This window comes from Cnephaeus nilssonii (genome assembly GCF_951640355.1).
Source record: "Cnephaeus nilssonii genome assembly, chromosome: 2".
NCBI lineage: Eukaryota > Metazoa > Chordata > Mammalia > Chiroptera > Vespertilionidae > Cnephaeus > Cnephaeus nilssonii.
The window spans coordinates 14,505,563-14,528,534 of NC_137073.1; the positions used below are offsets into that span (position 1 = coordinate 14,505,563).

At 58.1% G+C, this 22,972-nt stretch overlaps 2 protein-coding genes across 2 annotated transcripts; both read right to left on the reverse strand.

Moving 5' to 3' along the window:
• Nucleotides 1–13,096: 13,096 nt before the first annotated feature.
• Nucleotides 13,097–17,532, reverse strand: MSRB1 (methionine sulfoxide reductase B1). The gene is made up of 4 exons (XM_079798444.1): nt 17,417–17,532; nt 15,354–15,502; nt 14,898–15,012; nt 13,097–13,998 (listed from the first exon to the last, which is right to left on the reverse strand). The coding sequence occupies exons 1-4, from the start codon at nt 17,469–17,471 to the stop codon at nt 13,967–13,969; spliced, it is 351 nt and encodes a 116-aa protein (XP_079654570.1). The 5' UTR covers nt 17,472–17,532; the 3' UTR covers nt 13,097–13,966.
• A 334-nt stretch (nt 17,533–17,866) lies between these two features.
• Nucleotides 17,867–20,041, reverse strand: RPL3L (ribosomal protein L3 like; the record flags this gene model as incomplete). The annotated part of the gene is made up of 6 exons (XM_079759684.1): nt 17,867–18,021; nt 18,311–18,430; nt 18,694–18,789; nt 19,299–19,400; nt 19,603–19,763; nt 19,855–20,041. 6 exons carry the CDS (start codon nt 20,039–20,041, stop codon nt 17,965–17,967), a joined length of 723 nt encoding a protein of 240 aa, XP_079615810.1. The 3' UTR covers nt 17,867–17,964.
• Between the last annotated feature and the right edge of the window lie 2,931 nt (nt 20,042–22,972).

The window sequence follows — 22,972 nt, forward strand, 5'->3', positions numbered from 1 at the left end:
TCCGAACAGGGAGGTCAAGGACGGTTTCCTGGAGGAGGTGAAGATCAAGCGAGGAGCCGGAGGACCGGATCCCAGTTGTCGTGGGGAAAGGCTCAGCAGGAGAGGAGGGGGTGGAACTGGGGTAGAGTCCGAGGCCCATCCTGGTGTAAGAGGGAGCAGCCCTCGGCATCCAGCCTTCCTAGCCCTGCCTCCTAGCACTTGGCCTCGGGCTCCTACCTCCTGGAGCCTCTAGTTCCTTCTAGGAGACCTCAGTCTTGACTCTGAAGTAACAAGCTTCATTGAAATGTAATTCCCACACCATGCAATTCAACCACTTAACGAGCAGAATTTGGAGGTTTTTAGTATATTCGCAATATTGTGCAACCATCACCACGATCCATTTTAGAACATATTCATAACTCTAAAAAGACGTTTCATACCCATTAGCAGTCACTTCCCTTTCTCCCCTCCCCGGCCCCGAGCAACCACTAATCTACTTTCTGTTCCTATGGATCTGCCTGCTCTCCACATTGCATATCAGTGGAATCTACAACATGTGGCCTTTTGTGTCTGCTTCTTTCGCATGGCATGGTGTTTTTGAGGTCCATTACTATCGCAGCGTGTGTCAGGGCTTCGTTCCTTTTTAGGGCTAACATCCCACTCTACGGATGAACCACATTCTGTTTATGTATTCCTCAGTTGATGGACACTTGGGATGTTTCCACCTTTTGGTTATTGTGAATAATGCTGCTGTGAACATTCATTTACAAGTCTTTGCATGAACATGTTTCATTTTTCTTGGGTATATAGCCAGGAGTGGAATTGCTGGGTCAGACGGTAACTGTGTTTAGCCTTTTACAGAGTCTTTTTGAAGGTAAAACTTGAGAACTTGAGAAACTGCCTCTTCGTGCTCCTCACGCACAGGGTTGCTGCCTCCCCCTTCCCAGGATGTCTGAGTGGCTCCTCCACTCTGTCTCTGCTCTCCCTTGACCTCGGGTCCAGCCCTAGCTCCCCTCTGGCTCCCTCCTGTGTGACCTAGGGACAATGGATTCCCCTTTCTGAGTCACATGGTGAAAGTGACTTTGGGGCCCCCCAAAAAGACCAGGCCATGAGGGCATCCTAAGAAGGTACCCACATCCTGCCCTGTCTGATCAGGGCAGGAAACATGTTCGCAAGTCCCTCTGCCCAATAGGATCTCCCCAGGGGCCCTCGGCTGTGAGGGTCCAAGATGGCCGGAGCTCAGTTCTCCTCTCCCTTTATCTGGACCCTCTGCCCGCACAGGATGGTCAGGAAGAGGTCCATCTGTCCATCCTCCTTGGGCCAGCCATCAGATGTGCATATAGTCAGGTTCGATGTGGTGGCCCATTGGCCAGGAGGAGGGAAAATTTGGGAGAGAGGAGAGCTGAGCTGCTCAGGACACTGGTCCAAGTAACCACCATCCCTGGGGGAGATGACAAAGAGGCCAAGAGCACAGGGGGACAGAGAGGGCAAGTCTAGGGAGGGAATCCCGGAGGGCAAGGTCATGGTGGGAGGAAGGCCCAACCTAACCCACAAAGCCGTGACCCCGCTGCCCAGCTAGGCATCCCCTTCACAGACTATAATTACTTCTTTGTAGGTGATTTTGATCCCCGTCTGTCTCCTCCACCTACCCATGACCTCTACAAGGGCAGGGACAGGGTTAGTCTTGAACCCTTCTCCACACCTACCATGATGGGTGCTCATGGATTTGCTGAGCGACCGTGTGTGTGTGTGTGTGTGTGTGTGTGTGTGTGTGTGTGTGAGAGAGAGAGAGAGAGAGAGAGAGAGAGAGAGAGAGAGAGAAAGCAAGACTAAGAGAGTCTATGTGTATACTCCTTTCCCATGCCCCTCTCTACCTTTTTACCAGCCTGTCCCCAAGATGGGCACCCCCAGCCAGGGTACCCACAGGCAGCAGGGCTGGATGTTCAAGAAGCTGCATCCCTCTGGAAAATAATTAATAACCACCTCCCTGGGAGGCAGCTGGGGGAGATTTCACACTTGAGGGGCTTCCAGGAACTTCCTCCCCTAGAACCACACCCTCACCCCCAGACCTGCTCCCGGAGCCTGCTGGAATTCCAAGGGGAGGGGGCTGCAGCCAAGGGCTGGCCCAGCTGTCCTTGATTTATGTGGGGTTTTTCCACTTTGGATGCCATATTTGCCTGAGCGTATAGACTCTATAGAGGATGTGGTTTCCTCCCAGGGAGGGGTCCCTAAGAGATGTCTAACCCACCTACCTCACCCACCCCAGAGCCCACAGTTCCTAGTTCTCCCTGGTAGGGAACACGGTGGGGATCAGGAGCCCATCCCTGGGCCTGGAGACAGCCCCACAGCACAGTGCTGACAGCAAAGGCTTTGGAACTTGCTTTATGTCCAGCTCTGCCCCCCACCCCCGACCCAAGCAGGTCACCTTGGCAGGTATCCAGTCTCTGACCTCACTTTCCTACTTTATAAAACAAAAGTAATACGCCTCTCTGGGTGCCCAGCCCCTAAGCTCTTCATGAGAAGGAGGCAGTGGACATGTTTCAGTGACCCCGGCACAAAAAGGGGTACCCTTGAAGCTGCTCCCACCCTATGAGACCTGAGTACTTCATAATTCGCTCTCCTGGGTCTCCAAGTGGCCAGCCAGCCTAGCTTGCCAGAACCCAGGTCTTGTTCCTGGTGACCAGCTAGACCTGGGGAGACTGTGGCATTGAAGGGTTTGCCATGGGAGGCAAGATCCCCAGTGTCAGGAGGGACACATGAAAAGGTTCCCTTAGGCAGGAGTTAGGAGAAGGGAGGCCTCCTCCAGCTCAGTAGCCACCTGGAGCGGCCGCACACCTGCAGGAAGCCTGCCTGGGCTGCAGCGTTTGCCAGAAAGAGCCAGATCCCTCTCCTGTGCGGGGATGGGCCCCAACTTGCAACCCCATTCTTTTCCCTTGGATCTTCCTGAGGGATCAGCACAGAGGGCCACTGCCCCTGGTCCACGTAACCACCATCCCTGGGGGAGATGACAAAGAGGCCAAGAGCACAGGGGGACAGAGAGAACAAGTCTAGGGAGGGAATCCTGGGGGGCAAGGTCATGGTGGGAGGAAGGCCCAACCTAACCCACAAAGCCGTGACCCCGCTGCTCAGCTAGGCATCCCCTTCACAGACTATAATTACTTCTTTGTAGGTGATTTTGATCCCCGTCTGTCTCCTCCACCTACCCATGACCTCTACAAGGGCAGGGACAGGATTAGTCTTGATCCCTTCTCCACACCTACCATGATGAGTGCTCATGGATTTGCTGAGTGACTGAGCGAGGGCAGGGGCCAGGCCCCAGGATGCTTTCAGGGGGCACTCAGCTAGACCTGCCCATTCTTCTCGCCCACCAGCCTGGCCCAGCTCAGTTTACTACAATGCAGAAATCCTTCTAGGCTGGCAGTCGCACCTCTAGGGAAGGGCTGGTAAGAGCCTTCATCCCCAAGGTGAGTTTAAAGGAGCAAGAGAAGAGGGTCACACAGAAACAGAACTCTCAGCCCGCACCCCAATCCCCCCTCCCCTAGCTTCACAGCTCCAAGCCAGGCCTCTGAGAGTAGAAGCCCCTGAGCATCATGGGAAGGTCTGGGTATTATTCAAATGGCCCCACATCAGGCCACTGGGGCTCCGGGCCAGGTCTGTTCATCCATGCCCTGGTGAGGGGCCCCAGGGACTGGAAGGGGACTGTGAGCACATTCCATCAGAAGCAAGGGGCCTGCCTGGCAGGTGTGGCTCAGTGGTTGAGTGATGACCTATGAATCAGGAGGTCACAGTTCCATTCCCAGTCAGGGCACATGTCTAGGTTGCAGGCTCAGTCCCCAGTGTGGAGTCTACAGGAAGCAGCCAATCAATGATTTTCTCTCATCACTGATGTTTCTATCTCTCTCTCCCTCTCCCTTCCTCTCTGAAATCAACACAAATATACGTTAAAAAGTATTTCTAAAGCAAGGGGCCCGAATCAGGCTCAAGAACCCCATGTTCCACAGAGGACATAGGACCATGTGAATGTGTGTATGAACGGGCAAGAAAACGGAGTTTCAGAGGCCTGCCACCAGGCACCAACCACTGTCCCCCCGGTGTGGAAAGCCCTGAGTTTGAATCTCCCCGTACACCAATGACCTACTTCCAGGCGCAAGGCTAGCCTGGCAGCAGACAAGACACCTAGGAGGGCTGCACTCCATTCCCCTTCAGTTCCAGGGAAGCACCCCACCCCCACAGTTGGCCAGACAGACATACAGACAGGTGTAGCTCAGTGCACAGGAAGACCCAGAGCCCAGAGCCCAGGGCCCATCGTCTTGCGGCAAGGGCCTCAAACTCCTTGTCCCTTCCCAACAGGGTGCTCCCTACGTTGAAGCTTCCTGCTCTGACATCAGTACCTTCAAAATTGACCTCCACTCTCTCCTCAGAGAACAATGACCCCACCTGTGTCCCCTACACAGGTAATTGCTGTCCTCCCTCTGATTCTAGCTTCCCTGCCCCGCCCCCCTACATCCAGACACGCGCCAAAGACGCCTGGGCTCAGAGATGGGGGCCCAGCAAAGAACCACACTTCTGGACTAAGGAAGCAAAAAGCCACTAGAGTCAGAGGGGGAGGAGGAATCCCAGGGCAACAGGCACCCTGCACTTCGGGGACAGACCCCCACAGGACCCTCTCTCCTCTCTGCTCTGTCTCTCCTCTCTGGCAACGCTGCTGCCAAGCTCTTTGAAGCCAAAAGTAGCTTGTAAATGTCCTGCTTGGAGATAAAACATGATAAGACATGAAGCCAGGGGCTGAACCATGGATAATCTTCAATTTCACAAGGAACAAATCACGCCTGGAGACAGGCACCAGAAGCCGTGGGCGAGAGGTTGAGATGAGGGGTGCTTACCTGCAGGTAACTCTCAGCCCCCTCCCAGCAGCCCTTGCTCCTGTCTGCCACGGGAGACCACCAACTGTCTTCCCTATGCTTCGTGCCCCTGTGCTCCATTAAGCAAAGTCCTAGTGCCCAGGGCCTGGGTAGGGTGATGGGTGTTCCTGGGTCCCTTCATTTCTCAGACGGGGGACACACTCATGCAGATGGGATACAGAGGGAGTGGCTGAAGGCAGTACAACGTGACATACTTACATTCATCTGATGCTACTCTGTGCAGCCTCCTGAGGGCTCGGCATTTGGGAAAGGAAATGAGATGAGTGTGTCCTAGTAGCTGGCACTGAGGAGCTATTGCCCTGGGGGTAGGGTGAAACCTGCAAGAACCCAGTCTGTTCACACCTGTGGGAGACGTGCCCAGGGCCCCTGCAGTGTGGGGGACGGAGAGAGCCACTGGGGCCGAGCCACCAAGAAAGGCTTCTAGGAGGATTCTGGCACATGGGGAGGGGGTGGGGAAGAAGGAATGGCAAACTCTAGGAGGCAGAAACACAGGGGCATGTTTCTAGAATAGAGTCTGTCTGGTCCAAAGCCCAGCTGCTGAGGATTGGGTGCAGGGGATGTGGGTCATAAAAGCAACATAGTTATAAATAAGGCTGCTGTCATTTGTGGAGTGGGAAATCAAGCTGGAGAGGTGGGGTCTGTGGACCGAGCAAGCAGAGCCTGTGGGAACCGCTGAGGGAAGTTACCTGGTCTGATGACTGTTTTGCAAAGATCACCCTGGTTGGGGAAGGCCAGCTAGGAGCTGTCATTATCGTGGGGAGAAAAGAGGGCAAAGATGTGTGGGAGGTGGAAGCCCAGAACCTGGTGCTCCCCAGAGGGCCAGGGTGACAGCAGGTGCAATTTGAGGGCATGTGAGGGCCGCAGGGAGAGGCGGCCAGGGTGTCAGTGCAGGTGAGTCCCACCCAGCTGCCCTGGAGACTGGGCTGCAGCGGGAGAGTCCTGCCTCCACGCGCGTCCCCCAGCCTGTTCCCACCGCCTGTTCCTTCCCCCACTCCCCCCAGCTCTGTCCCACTCCAGCTGCTCAGGAAGGGCCACTCCGTGCCTCGAGTGCCCTCCCTGCACCCGTCCCTTTCGTGAAGCCCACCAGATGAGGCCCCGACACCCCGACCCTCGCACCCTCGGACGCCAGGAGGCTTCGGTGTGTCCCGGGCACTGGCGCGCTGGCAGACTGGGCGGTGTGGCTCAGGGGTTGGGGCTAGGGCGCTGGGATCCGCTCCTGTGGTCGGACCTCTTGTCGCCTCCTCGCGCCCTACCCCCCTGCCCCCACCCCCCACTCCCAGCCGCGCGGCCTCCGGAAACTGCAGCGGGGCGGGGCGAGCGCGCCCCCTGCCTGTCAGTCTTGCTCACAGTCTCTGCAACCTTGAGAATCAGAGGACCTGGATGGAAGTCATCGCGCTGGACCCCCACCAGAACCTCTTATGGGGTTGGGGGTAAGGTGGCCTTCGTCTGGCTTGGCGACTCCCCCAGGCGCACTCTCCCACTTGTCTGCCCCACCCTCAGGTATAGATAATCAGGGACTTGCCACGGGACCTGCCCTGGGCCACACCCCCAATCAGGGTCACGGCTCTTCCTGGCACTTGTCACTCAGAAGAAACAAAAGTCATAGGTGAGCAGAAGTCCCAAGCATCGTCCATTAGCTCATCCATTCTGCAAGCATCTATTGAGTGCTTCTCTGAGCCGATGAATGAGACCCGGATGATTTCTTCTTTCTTCCACCCATCCCTTGCCTGGGGTGCACTGACCTGCCTGGCCTGGCCTGGCAGCTGCTATTGACTAATATTGATAGAGCACCAGGAGCCAGCTGCCCCTGAAAGCAGCCCTTAGCTCACCAGGCTGTGCCTGAGGGCAACTCTGGCAAGGAGGGTGTATTAGAGTGGAAGGGGCTGGGCCCTCAAAGAGTCTTGTTTCTCAAGGAGGACCGGGGGCTGCAGCCAGAGGTTATGGTGTAACCAACAGGGGGAAGGGTTGGGGGATAATTTATGATTCCACATGAGAAACCCATCCCTCACCAGGCCCCTGGCAGCCAGACCCTGCCCATGGCTCTTCGTTGGGCTCCCATGCAAGGGGACCTCAGAATCCACAGCCCCCTGTGAGCCCCTCATGGCTCTCCTGGCCACCAAGGAGACTGGGTTCTGAAGACAGAGTGAGGTGAAGTGCTCTGCCGAGGCTGCCCAGTGAGCTGAGGCCACCGGGGCCCAGCAAGTGAGCCAGCCAGGTGATCTCTCCCCAGACCTGGGTTTGTGGCCTGTGACTGGAGGTTCAGGGACGGAAGCGTCCAATCTTTGAGGATTGAGCAGGCTTAATGGGGAGTCCCCACTGTTCTCCTACCTCACTATCTTTGCCCTCAGACCTGTGGGGGAGGGAGGTGGGGTAGCTTCTCCCTCTTCCCCAAGTGGGAGTGCTCCCAGCTGGAGTGTGTCTATTCCAATTATGCATTAAGAACTGGGGAAATAGCCCTAGCCAGTTTGGCTCAGTGGATAGAGCATCAGCCTGCAGACTGCAGGATCCGGGGTTTGATTATGGTCAAGGGCACATGCCGGGGTTGTGGGCTCAATCCCCAGTGGGGGGCATGCAGGAGGCACCAATCAATGATTCTCCCTCATTCTCATCACTCTTTCTCCCTCTCCCTTCCTCTTTGAAATCAATAAAAATGTTTTTTAAAAAAAACAAAAAAACTGGGGAAATGACCACAGGATGGGTGTGGGAACCCCCTGTGAAATGGATCTGAGCTAAAATTTCATTGACCACCTGACCTCCACAAGCCCCTACTCTCCCTGACACAGTAATGTGTCTCCTGGATGGTATCAGTTTATTTTTTATTTATTGACTAGAGGCCCAGTGCACGAATTCATGCACAGGTGGGGTCCCTTGGCCTGACTGGCAATCGGGGCTGATTGGGGCCTTCTCGCCCAGTCCCAATCTGGGGCCATTCAGCCAGGGGGAGGAGAGACTCCGGGAGGTTGGCCAGCCCTGGGAGGTTGGCTGTGGAGCACACTGATCACCAGGGTGCAGCTCCTGGATTGAGCATCTGCCCCCTGGTGGTCAATGCACATCATAGCTACCGGCCGGTCATCCGGTCATCACAGTCGCTTAGGCTTTTATATACATAGATGAGAGAGAAAGAGACTTGTTCCACTTATTTATGCATTTATTGGCTGATTCTTGTATGTGCCCTGACTGGAAATAGAACCCACAACCTTGTCATATTGGGATGATGCTCTAACCCACTGAGTTACCCAGCCAGGACTGGATGGTATCAGTTTAGAGCCAGTGTCCAGAGTCCCCAAAATGTCTGATTATTTCCTTTTCCCCACACAGGCACTCTGATAAAAGGCTGCAGGTCTAGGTCCCTTTAGGAAATTTCAGCTGTTAGAAAATTTAATGTATACATTTTGGCATAGTTCTTCCTTAAGGGGTCCTGACCTCCCCTTCATTCTGGGAGTTCTGGGTCTATAAACTGTCTAAAGTCTGGGAATTGAGAGGTCATGACTGTTTTTATGATTCAAGTTAGACTTTTGTTCTCTTGACCTAGAATTCTTCTGCTTATACAGATCAAACTAGGGACATCATGATCAACTAGCCAGTGCCATAAATCAATAAGAGTCGACTCTGATCGCTGCTTTGACTCTGCTGTCTATTAGGATAACCACTCCCACCTTGACTTTGGCCATTAAAAGTGCCTCCACTTGGACCCTGACATGTCAGGATCCAATGTCCCCCATTGCATTTAGGTTTCCCCATTCCATGGGAGAGTTCTCATGTAAGACGAGTGATCACAGAGCTCTTCTGGGATGCTGGGGCTTCCCTGGCAATGGTGGTGACAGGTGTGTCATCTGGACATTCCCAGGGCAGGTCTTTTTTTTTTTTTTTTTTTTTAATTTCTTTATTGATTAAGGTGTCACATATTTGTCCTCATCCCCCCATTCCCATCCCACACCCCTCCCCATGGATGCCCCAACCCCCTGTTGAACTTAACCATTGGTTAGGCTCATATGCATGCACACAAGACCTTTGGTTGATCTCTCCCCCCTCCCCCCACCCTCCCCTATCCTCCCTCTGAGGCCCGATAGTCCGATCGATGCCTCCTTGTTTCTGGTTCTGTTCTTGTTCATCAGTCTATGTTGTTCATCATTTCCCCTAGATGAGCGAAATCATGTGTCACTAGAGATATACTTATAAGAATTGAATGTGCGACGAGCAATAATAGTTATGCTGACAGGCAAATGAATCAGTCTGTAGTGAGTTTCTTTCTGGACCAACAGTTCTTTTGAGACCCAATATCAATGTCCACCAGTTCCTTATGAGTACATGTCGGCACTGACCCCTCAGCTCTGGATGGTGGACAAATGGTGGTAATGCAGGTCCGACTCCCTCTGGTTTGGTCTCGGCCGGACCCAGGGGCACGGCTTCACCCAGATCCAGGGGCCCACGGCCTCACCCGGACCCGGGACCCAGCCTCACCCAGATCCAGGGGCACACGGCCTCGCCCAGACCCAGGATTCAGCTTCACCCGGACCCAGGGGCGCATGGCCTCACCCGGACCCAGGGGCGCGTGGCCTCTCCCAGACCCAGGGTCGCGTGGCCTCACCCGGATCCAGGGGCCCACGGCCTCACCCGGACCCGGGGCCCAGGCTCACCCGGATCCAGGGGCCCATGGCCTCACCCGGACCCGGGGCCCAGGCTCACCCGGATCCAGGGGCCCACGGCCTCACCCGGACCCGGGGCCAGGCTCACCGGGATCCAGGGGCCCACGGCCTCACCCGGACCTGGGACCCAGGCTCACCCGGATCCAGAGGCCCACGGTCTCACCCGGACCCGGGACCCAGCCTCACCCGGATCCAGGGGCACACGGCCTCGCCCAGACCCAGGATTCAGCTTCACCTGGACCCAGGGGCGCATGGCCTCACCCGGACCCAGGGGTGCGTGGCCTCTCCCGGGCCTGGGACCCAGCCTCACCCGGATCCAGGGGCACACGGCCTCGCCCGGACCCGGGATCTAGCTTCCCCCGGACCCAGGGGCACGTGGCCTCACCCGGACCCAGGGGCGCGTGGTCTCTCCCAGACCCAGGGTCGCGTGGCCTCACCCGGATCCAGGGGCCCACGGCCTCACCCAGATCCGGGACCCAGGCTCACCCAGATCCAGGGGCCCACAGCCTCACCAGGACCCAGGACCCAGGCTCACCCGGATCCAGGGGCCCACGGCCTCACCCGGACCCGGGGCCAGGCTCACCCGGATCCAGGGGCCCACGGCCTCACCCGGACCTGGGACCCAGCCTCACCCGGATCCAGGGGCACACGGCCTCGCCCAGACCCAGGATTCAGCTTCACCTGGACCCAGGGGCGCATGGCCTCACCCGGACCCAGGGGCGCGTGGCCTCTCCCGGGCCTGGGACCCAGCCTCACCCGGACCCAGGGGCCCACGGCCTCACCCGGACCCAGGACCCAGGCTCACCCGGATCCAGGGGCCCACGGCCTCACCCGGACCCGGGACCCAGGCGCACCCGGATCCAGGGGCCCACGGCCTCACCCGGACCCGGGACCCAGGGTCACCCGGATCCAGGGGCCCACGGCCTCACCCGGACCCGGGGCCAGGCTTACCCGGATCCAGGGGCCCACGGCCTCACCTGGACCCGGGACCCAGGCTCACCCGGATCCAGGGGCCCACAGCCTCACCCGGACCCGGGACCCAGCCTCACCCGGATCCAGGGGCACACGGCCTCGCCCAGACCCAGGATTCAGCTTCACCTGGACCCAGGGGCGCATGGCCTCACCCGGACCCAGGGGTGCGTGGCCTCTCCCGGGCCTGGGACCCAGCCTCACCCGGATCCAGGGGCCCACGGCCTCACCCGGACCCGGGGCCAGGCTCACCGGGATCCAGGGGCCCACGGCCTCACCCGGACCTGGGACCCAGGCTCACCCGGATCCAGAGGCCCACGGTCTCACCCGGACCCGGGACCCAGCCTCACCCGGATCCAGGGGCACACGGCCTCGCCCAGACCCAGGATTCAGCTTCACCTGGACCCAGGGGCGCATGGCCTCACCCGGACCCAGGGGTGCGTGGCCTCTCCCGGGCCTGGGACCCAGCCTCACCCGGATCCAGGGGCACACGGCCTCGCCCGGACCCGGGATCTAGCTTCCCCCGGACCCAGGGGCACGTGGCCTCACCCGGACCCAGGGGCGCGTGGTCTCTCCCAGACCCAGGGTCGCGTGGCCTCACCCGGATCCAGGGGCCCACGGCCTCACCCAGATCCGGGACCCAGGCTCACCCAGATCCAGGGGCCCACAGCCTCACCAGGACCCAGGACCCAGGCTCACCCGGATCCAGGGGCCCACGGCCTCACCCGGACCCGGGGCCAGGCTCACCCGGATCCAGGGGCCCACGGCCTCACCCGGACCTGGGACCCAGCCTCACCCGGATCCAGGGGCACACGGCCTCGCCCAGACCCAGGATTCAGCTTCACCTGGACCCAGGGGCGCATGGCCTCACCCGGACCCAGGGGCGCATGGCCTCTCCCGGGCCTGGGACCCAGCCTCACCCGGACCCAGGGGCCCACGGCCTCACCCGGACCCGGGACCCAGGCTCACCCGGATCCAGGGGCCCACGGCCTCACCCGGACCCGGGACCCAGGCTCACCCGGATCCAGGGGCCCACGGCCTCACCCGGACCCGGGACCCAGGGTCACCCGGATCCAGGGGCCCACGGCCTCACCCGGACCCGGGGCCAGGCTTACCCGGATCCAGGGGCCCACGGCCTCACCTGGACCCGGGACCCAGGCTCACCCGGATCCAGGGGCCCACAGCCTCACCCGGACCCGGGACCCAGCCTCACCCGGATCCAGGGGCACACGGCCTCGCCCAGACCCAGGATTCAGCTTCACCTGGACCCAGGGGCGCATGGCCTCACCCGGACCCAGGGGCGCGTGGCCTCACCCGGACCCAAGGGCACGTGGCCTCTCCCAGACCCAGGGTCGCGTGGCCTCACCCGGATCCAGGGGCCCACGGCCTCACCCAGACCTGGGACCCAGGCTCACCCGGATCCAGGGGCCCACGGCCTCACCCGGACCTGGGGCCAGGCTCACCCAGATCCAGGGGCCCACGGCCTCACCCGTACCCGGGACCCAGCCTCACCCGGATCCAGGGGCACACGGCCTCGCCCAGACCCAGGATTCAGCTTTACCTGGACCCAGGGGCGCATGGCCTCACCCGGACCCAGGGGCGCGTGGCCTCTCCCAGGGCAGGTCTTAAATGACATTCCACTTGCCCTAGGCCTTTGGATCCCTTTCTCTAGAGTGGACTAAGGCAGGTCTGGCATTTCAACTCCACTTAGTGTGGGCCACTTTTAGGTCCATGTCAGCCAACTAAACAAACTATTAAACCCTTTCTAACCTCAACATTAAATTTAGAATCTGCTCACTGAGCCCCTATCAATAAATTCAGCCTCATCCAACTTTTTGTTCATTCTACCATTATCCCTCCCCTTAATATTTATTCCCACTTTCCCCAGTCTTGTCAATATAAACTGCAAAAATCATGTAGTTCTTTTGGAGTATAGCACAGTGGTCGGCAAACTCATTAGTCAACAGAGCCAAATATCAACAGTACAACGATTGAAATTTCTTTTGAGAGCCAAAAACCGACTTCTGTGCATGGGCCACGAAGTTTCAATCACACTGTACGTGCGCGCCCGCACGTGGTATTTTGTGGAAGAGCCACACTCAAGGGGCCAATGAGCCGCATGTGGCTCACAAGCCACAGTTTGCCGACCACTGGTATAGCACACCTCCTCATAGGTCACATTTTGCACCTCCCCCTACAAGGCCTGGGGCATGCCACGTTCACTGCCATCTCAGTGCCTTAGCACACGCTGTGCCTCTGCCTGGGAAGCTCTCCTTGCTTCCCTCGTCTGTCACTGCTGCGTCGAGATGACCCCTCCTCCCTGACCACCGGAGGAAAGCACAGTCCTCTGATCAACCCCTCCACACATCCTAGCATCATTACTCTGCTGCAGTTGCTCACAGCCCTTCTCGTCATCTGACATGAATTTACTGTCTCCTCAACTATGCCATAAGACCTTGAGGACCCCGTTTGTCTTGCACACGCCTGCATCCGCAGCACCAAGGCTAGAACCTGGCATGAAGCAGATGCTCAATAAATATTTGTGGAGCAAATGAAACAATTGTGCAAAGCCTGACCCTTGTACTCTGGCATCTCTGATGCTGTTAATAAACAGAGCAGGCCTGGGTTTCATTTGTTTATTCATCCCCTAATTGTTCCAGAGAGAATTCAAGATGGGAAGGAGGGTTTCAGCAGCACCCACCCTCCCAGATGGCAAGAACTTCAGTGCATGTGCAATGAAGCGTGGCCACTGTGCCCTGGAAATGTGTGAACTGTAGGCTGTGAGCTCCAGGACCACCAACTTTGGGCAGTCAAGGTAATGGAGCAATACATGCTTTCCTCAGCCCAAGTGAGACAAGCAGCAGCCACACAGATTGTGAAACACAGTTCAGAATTTCTCCTCCTGTATCTGAGAGATCAAAGGTCTGTCCCCTCATCCCACTCCCACCACAGGTCACAGATCTTCAACGCTCTGGCTGCCTGGAAGGGTTTAACCAGAGTGAATCATGCAGTGACTGAGGCTGGAGCAGCTGGCTGGGGCCGCCTTTGTCCCTGGCACGGCTTCAGGAGACGGGCACCAGCCTTGGTGAAGGCCAGAGTCCATCTCAGATTTGGGCCCCACAGGCAGGAAGGGGCAGTGGGCTGAGAAGAAGTAAAGGTGGGGTGCAGTGTCATTCACAGATGAGCCAAGCCTAGAACCCACCTCCCTGAGGCCAAGATGAGCTGACAACGGGTCCTGCAGGCCCATCCTGGCAGCAGGATATGGGCCATCGGTGGCAAACCAGTCCTTTTCCGAAGGAGAACCAGTGCAGAGTCAAGGCCTCGGGAGCCTTCCTGATGTTTCAGCCACCCCCTTCCCTGTCTGAATGTCCAAGGCTTCGATTCCAAGTAAGGGTGGCCAGAGAGTGGCCACCTTGCAGTGGCCATCTGGGGTGGCTGAGGGCTGCCCACCTACTTCCCCTGGGAGGCAGAAGTTTCTTTGTCTGAAAGAAAGGAAGGAGGGGGGAGAAAAAACAATCCTTGCTCAATTATGTTTCAGATACTATCCCCTGCACTAACACCCTCCACTCCAGCCTGCAAGCCAGGGGAGCTAAGAGGACCCAGACACCCAGCTTAGGGGAGTCTGTGTGCCCCATCACAACCTAGAGCCTCTTCTTCCTGCATGCAGACAGAGGATAAATTATTACCAAAGGACAAAAGCATCTTCGCACCTTATCATGCACCAGCCCCTACGGACACCCTAGTTTAACCTCAATGATGCAGCAAGCAGGTGCTGTCAGCAGCGCCATTTTACAGAGGATGAAACAGACTAGGGACTGGCCACAGTCTCGCAGGTGGCAAATAAGGTACTGGGATTTGAGCTACAAAGTTTTGGGAGGAGTCCCGAGGATGGCTGGGTATGCAAACAGACATGAGGTGATTTGTGTGACTAGGAGAGCAAAGACCAGAGAGGAGGCTGAGCTCAGATAAAATGCAGGAAAATGAAATACAACTCCCCAAAACAAACTACGAACAATAAGAATACTGCCAACAGAAGTGCCTATATGAGCTATTACTACGTGCCAGGCCCCAGGTGCACAGCCTTGACCCTCAGCCTCCGCCCAGCCCTGCCTCCCACTCTAGTCAGGGGGAAGAGCCAGATCTCAGGAGAAAATCCTTTGCCTCATTCACCCTCAGGTGTCCCTTTTGTGGATACATGTGATCAACCAGGCACAGGAGGCAGGACAGCTGCTCCTCTGTCGCTGTCCTGCAGCTGTCTTTTGGGGTGGCCGTGGGAAGCCCTGCAGCTGTCACTGTAAGTGGATGAGAAGAGGATGCCCCCTGCCAAGAGCCTCTGAAACGTATGACAGGCCTATACCCAGCTGCCTGATGGCACACTCACCGTTGGGGACAAACCTCAGTGAGCTGCTGAATATTCAGAAGCGCGACTGCCCCTTCTTGGGGCCATCGTTCAGGAACTCATGGCCCAATCCGTTGCCACACTTGCCACAGGAGACCTGGGAAGAGCACCAAAACAGCCACGTGAGCTTCCGGCCACAAAACAGCCACAGCAATGGCCCCACCTGCCACCAGCGGGCGATGTCCTCCCCATGCCCATTTCCAAGGTAACTGATGGCGGGAGAGGTTGACCTCCATCCTGGAGCCTGCGCAGGAAAGTCGTCATATTTCCCTGTTCCCACCAAGACCCCAGGCTCTCAAAGTTTGGGGTGGCAGCTTCCCTGGCTGAGGCAGGAGGCCTGGGATAGACAGACTCTAAGCCCCTAGAGCTGCAGGGGGAGCAGAAGGAAGGAAGGGGTGGCCAATACCCCCCTTCTCACTCCCTACTGCTACCACTCACCTTTAAGGCTTCAGGCCGGTTGTGCTCTGGGCGCTTGGCCACACTGTCAGCATGGATAGTCTCCGTGAAGGCTGGCCATGGGGATGAGTGCGCATACTTTGAGCGGCTGGAGAAGAGCTCGTAGCCACACTTGGCGCACACATAGACACCTGAAAGCAGGAGGAGAGGCAGACGCAAAGACGCTGCCTCCAGCCCCTTTGGGGTGAGCTCCCAAATCCTTGACCCAGGAAAACGTAGCACTCTCCCCAGTCGCAGAGTGAGATGCACAACCTCCCCACACCCCCACCTGGGAATTGGGGAAGACACACCACTGAGTTCACTTTTAGTGGTTCGTGTTTTTTTTTTAAGGAGGTAGTTCGTTTGTTTGTTTGTTTGTGTTTTTATTGATTTCAGAGAGGAAGGGAGAGGGAGAGAGAGATAGAAACATCAGTGATGAGAGAGAATCATTGAACGGCTGCCTCCTTCACACCTCCTACTGGGGATCGAGCCCGCAACCCAGGCATGTGCCCTTGACCGGAATGGAACCTGGGACCTTTCAGTCTGCAGGCCAACGCTCTATCCACTGAGCCAACCCGGCTAGGGCACATTTAGTGGTTCTTAATATGTGCCAGAGACCAAGAGAGTCATTTTTCACTCTTATTTCATTGACTCTTCTCAACAGCCCTGTGATACAGACCTATCCATTGTACAATGAGGAACCTGAAGCTCAGTGATGCAAACCACTCAGCTAGAGGGTGTGCAACCAGGAAGAAACCCAGGAAGTCCGATGAGGACACAGCACTCACCCTTCACAGGCCCCACACAGGGGAGGCTATGACATGGCCAGCACCACCACCCAGCCCCCTTCCCTTCCCAAGAGGCTGTCCTGTTGCTCAGCGAAGCCTTGAGCTAGACTCCCAGCCACAGCAACTGGCTGGCTCTCCCTGTCCAAAGAGAATGGCTCCAGAGAAAAGGCCTCCAGGCCAGACAGGAGGCCGGGGAGAACAGGTTTTAACCTATCCTCAAAAGAGCACTTTGATGGGGGGGGAGGGGGGGAGGAATTGACTTGCAGAACAGGAAGCAGGTATCCCTTACCCACTTCCTGGCCCAGGGACAGCCTTCCTTGGGAGTCCCTGAACTACTCAGCCTTTACCAGTAACTGCAGGAGGAAGCAAAGAGGAACCAGGAGCTACTGCAGTTACTGGCGTGGCAGAGCAGCCTGAGGGTCCCAGAGCCAGAGGGTTTCAGGGAATGGCTTTGCCCAGAGGGTCCTCTGTCACAGCAGATATCCATAGGTGCTCAGTGTCAGAGCCTAGTCCTCTGGAGAGCTGATACCCAACAGATTCCATCCCAAGTAAGTTGCTGCCCTAGTCTTGCCTATGGCACGTTTTTACCAAATTAGTCCATTGCCAAGCAGCACAGCCCAGAAGGGGACCCAGCAGGGCTTCTCAGAGCCTGGAGCCAGTGCCGAGGGCTGGCCATGCCACAAACCACTCCCAGACCCACTCGCCGCACCCGCCCAGGCTGTCCGGTCAAACTTCACTACACTGGCCACTCCTGGTTACCCAACCCGGGCCGGGCAGGTGGGGGAGGCACCAAGGACAGCACATTCGGATCCGAACGGGACGTTCTGTGCTTCCGGCTCACCTCGCGGGTCCCAGGAAACGGGGACGGGGAAAGGGCGGGGTAACATCAGAGTGAGGGAGCAGCCACGGCCCCTGGACAAGACCCTCTTCCACCGCGTCCCTCTGAAGTCCAGATCCGGACCCGGAGCCCCACCACCCCATGTACCCTGACCCCACTGATTCCCCCGCAAACGGCCACGTTCACATTCAAAGGCTTTCCTCCTCGAGGAGAGTGAACCCCTCTAATGTCCTCCTCCCCTCAGGTACCCCTACTCTCCGAGCCCCCCAGATTCCTCCCTCCTCCGTGATCCCCTTTATCTACACGCGCTCCTCCCCGCGCGGTCCCACTCGCCGCCCCATTCCCGGGACTCCAGGGCTCCATCACCATCCGAGGGCAGCGACGGCCCCTCTAATGCGCGCCCCCGCCCCGCTGCTCTGCCAGGAGGTCAGAGGTTGTACCCGGATCAAAGTGCTTCTGGAAAACCTCGCCCCCAGAGAAGCTGCAGAACGACATGGCGCCGACCGGACCGCTGCACCAACGTTGCTCGCTTCTCTTGGGTCTGAGGACACCGACCGCAAGCCTGCACCCAGCCCCGCGCCCGAGACCCCGCCCCCTCCAGGAGACCAATCATGTCCAGGGACGCCGCGAGGCCCGCCTCCGGAGGATCCGCCCCTTCCCGGGAACCAATCGGACCAGAGTTCTGGGTTCCTCCTCCCGGAGGCCCGCCCCCTCCAGCCTTCCCAGCAGGCCCTGCCCATCGACGCGTCCTGAGGACCGCTCCTGTGCTGCGTTCCCGCGGGCCAGCGCCAGGGGGCGCCGCCGAGCTGCGCTGGGTTCGGGGTGTGCTCTCTCCGCCCCGGCGCTGAGCCCCGTGCCACAGGCCCTCACCGGCCTTCCCACGCCCTCAATTCAGACGCCGGGGAAGAGTTGCCTCCAGCCTTTATTAGACAAGGGGGACAGACGGGGTCTCGCGCGCTTCTTTCAGGCTCCTTCCATCCCAAGACGCCTACAAGTCTCCCGAGGTCTCCGGCTTTTCTTTATCAAGATGCTTCTTTTGGGGACCCTGTGGGAGTGGGGGGCCAGAGAAGCGTTTGTCACAGGGGTCTGGCTCAGAATACTGCCCCTGGCCAGCTGCCTGAGTCACCCAGAGCCGGCTCTGCCAGCGCTCCTCCCAAGGTAGTCCCTCCCCTACCTTCTTTTCCAGCAAGAATTAGTGCCCAGGGCTAGACTCCTAAAAGCCCCCTCCTATGGATGAGGGCAGGGGGCATCCTGCCACCCCAATCTGCTCCAGCTTCCCCACTCTCATAGAATGTGAGGTCTGAGCCCCGGAGGAGGGAGATGGGGGCACTCACCATGAAGACCCTTTTCTCTTGGGCTGTCTGGAAGCGGCCATGTCCAAACTTGGAGGTGGTGTCTATGAACTTGAGTTCAATATTCTCCAGGGCCCGGCGGCTGTGGTGCACCAGGAGGGACTGGGGATCCGTGGGAAAGGAGAGCCTCAAGACGGAGGTTCCCACCCCCTCCAGTCACCCCCAATCCACCCACCCATCTCCTGTCAGAACCCCTTTCTTTTTGCTCTCCCCATCCACTGCCCCTCTTCTGAACAGGCTGGAGGACAGGGCAGGCCAGCCACCCACCCCTCGCAAAGCCCATGGGGCTCCTGCTCCCCGCGCCCCCCCCCCCGCCGCGCTCCCCCTGTCCCCCCTCCCGCTCCCAACCGACTGCCTGCCCTGACCTTCCTCAGTGTGATGACCCGCTTCTTGGTTCCCGCGATGCAACCCTTCAGCATGACGAAGTCGTTGTTGACTTCTCCATAGTGAGGGAAGCCACCCTGTGGGGAGGTGGGTCAGGATCCAGATTGAGTTAGGGGGTAGCTGGCCCCATCCCCTCCAGGCAGCCTTCCAGGATCTTCCAAACTCCCGTGCTCAGCTGTAATTGGAAGGAGCCAGAGCTGGCCCCTGGCCAAGAATGACACCCTCTATCACTGATCAAAGCAGCCTCTGAGCCACACCCTAGGTCTCCTCCCATAGTATATCATTTCACAATCTGCATTTATTCAGGGGGAAACTGAGGCTCGGAAGGGTGGAGTCACCTGCTCCAGCACATACTGCAGCTGGAGTTCAAACCCAGGCAGCCTGTCTCTAAGGCCACAGTAAGAGCTGCTGCACGCTGCCCCCGTGACAGCAGTTGGAGTATAAGCCATCTGCAGAGGAGGCTCAGAGAGTGCGGGAAGGAAGGGGTTTGGTGGGGCCTGAGCTCTTGGGGCATCACAGCACCCCACACACCTACCCCACACATGCTCACCAGGCCCCCTCAGCCAAACTGGCTGCCCAACCTCACCAGCGGCGTGATGGACTTGTCAGTCAAGTCGTAGCTGGTGGACGCGTTATTCTTAACCACCTTCCCATCCTCTTTGTGGAACCCCCGGCCGATGCGGTAGATCTGCCAGGAGGACAGGGCACATTGAGGGCAGCAGGTGACCTCTGGGGCCAGCAGTATGTCCACACCCATCAGATGCGGGCTTAAACCCCGGCACTGGTGGGTGCATATCAGAGCCTTTGGGGAACAGGCAGTGTCTGGGCCATGTACCCCACCGGCTGGGGTCTGGTCACCACGTCCCCCCTCACCAGGACTCGGGACACACCTTCTTGTTGAGCTCCGTGCGGTGGTGGTAGCCCTTCTGCCCAGCCCGGGCAATAGAGCAGCCCACTCGGGCGGGGTGCCAGGCGCCAATGCAGGCCACTTTTCGAAGCCCCTTGTGGGTCTTTCGAGGCAGCTTCTTGGTGTGCCAGCGGCTCGTGACCCCTGCAGGTGGGAGGGGCTGGTGGCTGAGGCCAGTCTGGCCCCATCACCTCCAGGCAGCCTTCCAGGAGCTGCCATCCCTACCCGGCCCTACCTTTGATGCCCCGGCCCTTGGTGACAGCGATGACATCAATGACCTCACTCTGACTGAACACGCTGTGCACCGGCACCTGCTTCTCCAGCCGGGCCTGGGCCCAGGCCACCTTCTCGGCCACTGTGCCGCCGTTCAGCTGGATCTCCATGATGTGGGCCTTCTTCTGCCGGAAGGGCAGCAGCTTCATCTGCGGGACACAGCGTGCCGGTGAGTCCCCATGGGGTCAAAACCGCCTTTACGGACACCGCGTGACTGCCTGTGACCCCCGGCAGGGTGGCATGCCTGCATTCATTCAGTAGATGTTCCCGTGCCTGATCTGGCTACGTGCCATGTCCTGTGCTGGGCACTGGGGTGCAGCATAGAATGCGGCAGACAGGGTCCTGGTCCTCATAGAGCCACCATCTAGTTGGGAAACAGAAGCCAAGTATCTTGGAGAGGGCTAAGTGTTCTGGTGGACTATTAGGGGGGGAGGGAATAGTCACTGTGCATGGGGTGGTCCTGGAGGGCTTCTCTGAGGAGGTGACACCAGCAATAAGAAGGAGCCACTAGGTGAACATCTGAGGCTTCTGGGATAGAGGGAACCACATGTGCGTGGCCCTGCGACAGGGAAGATCCTGAGGAACTGGGAGGACAGCACGGGAACCAGTGTGTCTACACCAGTGATGGGCAACCTTTCGAGCTTGGTGTGTCAAACTTCGCCAAAAAACTGAGCATAACTCGGGTAGTGTGTCACTTTGAGGAAAAAACATTATTTCGCAAATGTTTCATCCTCGGCAAGCGGCCGCCTCAGCAGCCGCGTGTCATCAGAAATGGCTACGCATGTCAGTGCTGACACGCGTGTCATAGGTTCGCCATCACTGGTCTAGACCATGGGGAGCAAGGAGTCAGACAGGAACAGCGTCCTGCCGGGCAGGTCTTGTAGGGAGGAACTTGAGTTTTATCCCAGTGTGGGGTCTAATGCAATCTAATTCGTATTTGTAAACATCTCTGGCTGCTGCTCTGTGAGGCACAGGCTGGAAGCAGGTGGGGATGCACAGGTGAAAGCAGGAACACGGTGGGGTCGCAGCAGAGGGCTCAGCAACGAGTACTTATGGAACACCTACTGCATACAAGGCCCTTGGCGGGTTCTGGCGACACAGCCCTGAACAGGCAGCGCGGCCCCTACCCCCAAGGAGCTCAAGGGAGATGGACGTTAACCAATGACACAGGTAACTAGGAACTGCAAGGGTGAGAGTAACTGGGCAGGGGTGGGGGGTAGGGAGGGAGTACCCCCGCTCAGGGCCTATGAAAGGCTCCCCTGAGGATTAGACACCAAGGAATGTTCCAGAATAAGCCAGAGGGTAACCTGTCAGCCCACATCAAGCCAGACGCCACGTACAAATGTGGATGCACACACACGCTTATAGCAGAACCCACAGGGAGGCAGCTGGCCTTCTACCCGGGCATTTGGCAGGAGGCCCAAGCCCTTTGGGGCATTTCAGGACCTTGGTTGACCACCGGGCATGGGCAATGCCCATAGTCCTCAGAGCGCACTGGCACCCGGCATTTCATCCCTGGAGCTACAGACAGCCAACCCTTTGGTCCTGTGCCCAGGACTCACGGTATTTTTAGGCTGACATTTGCCAGGGCTCCTGGAGCTGGGGTGGGGGAGGGGAGCCCAGCGGTGACCTGGCCGGCTGGGTGTGGGCTGAGGTTAAGGGGCTGACCTGGGTGTGGACGATGACCCGAATGACCTTGCAGTACTTCTTCATGGCGGCAAAGTCTTTCTGGAGCTGTTTTTTGCCATCGGCGTCACGCCACCTCTTACAGGCCTTGGTGAAGGCTTTCTTCTTGCTCTTGTGCCTGAGCCATGCACAGAGGGTGCTCAAAGGGGCCAGCTGGGTGGTTCCCTGGGCCCTGCCCACCTGCCACCCACCAAACATGGGTCTTAGAACAGTAAATGCCCCCTTTCCTTCCACCTTTCCTTCCTGGGGGAGGCCACTGCCAGGACCTCCCTGGAATCCCTGGGCTGGCTCCAGTCACCACCTTTAAGCACAGACGGTCCCTCCCTTTCTGTAAGCTAGGCCTTCTCCCTGCCTCCTAGGGCCTGCGGGTGAGTGCCAGATGTGCGGGAGCTTGGGAAAGGGGCATACTGGCCACCTGCCCACACCGATATGGCTGCTGACCAGCTGTACTGCACGCTGTTCCTAACCCTCTCTGGAACTCTGGTTGATAGACACCATAATCCCTATTCTATAGATGAAGAAGCCAAGGCTCACAAAGTCAAAGTCCCTGGATGAGAGGCAAGTTGAAAACAATAAAAATAGAGAAAACAAGACCAGATGGCATTTGCCAAGCCCTTTCTCTCTTGAACCCTTGACCCACTTTGTCCATCTAATCCTCACAGCAGCCCCAAGATGCAGGGACCACTCCCGTTTCCATTGGATGGTGTCTGTGGCATGCCTAAAGGTGAGGGGTGGGGTTAAGGGGCTGACCTGGGAGTGGCGTCTTAGGCTCTATGGTCACAGGGCCTGCTCTGACTCTAGGGCCCATAGAGGGCCAGGGCTGGGCTGTGCCTGCATGAGGAGGGGTGTGCCTGTGAGGTGCCTCAGGTGTGGGGGAGGGGAGCTTGACTTGTACCAGGGAAGACTGAGGCCTGAGAATGCCTTTCTTTCTGATGAGAAGAGCTTGTCAGTTGGCTGTTTCCCTTTTCACCCTGGCTGCTAGGAAGCTCAGAGCCCACTCTGACATTTCATCCAATTAGTCCCTTAATTAACCCTGAGGATTAGAATACCTGCTTCCTCTTTTTCCTTTATCCCAATTTCCTCTCGAGACTCCTAATACCCATCTTTTACTGAATTGAAGGCATCCTTTCACACACACACACACACACACACACACACACACACACTTTCCTGCCTTTCACATACTGTTGACACTTCTCCTCCTGCCCACCCCCATCATTCCAACCAGGGATGGGGAGCAAAGGACCCCCCCCCCACCAGCCCACACAGGGTCGCCCGGAGGGCCCTCACCAGTCCTTGTAGAAGCGCCGGCGACACTCATCACTGAGGTGCTCCGCAAAGATGGTCTTGAAGCTCCGCAGGCCGCGAGGGGTGGCCACGTAGCCCACGACACC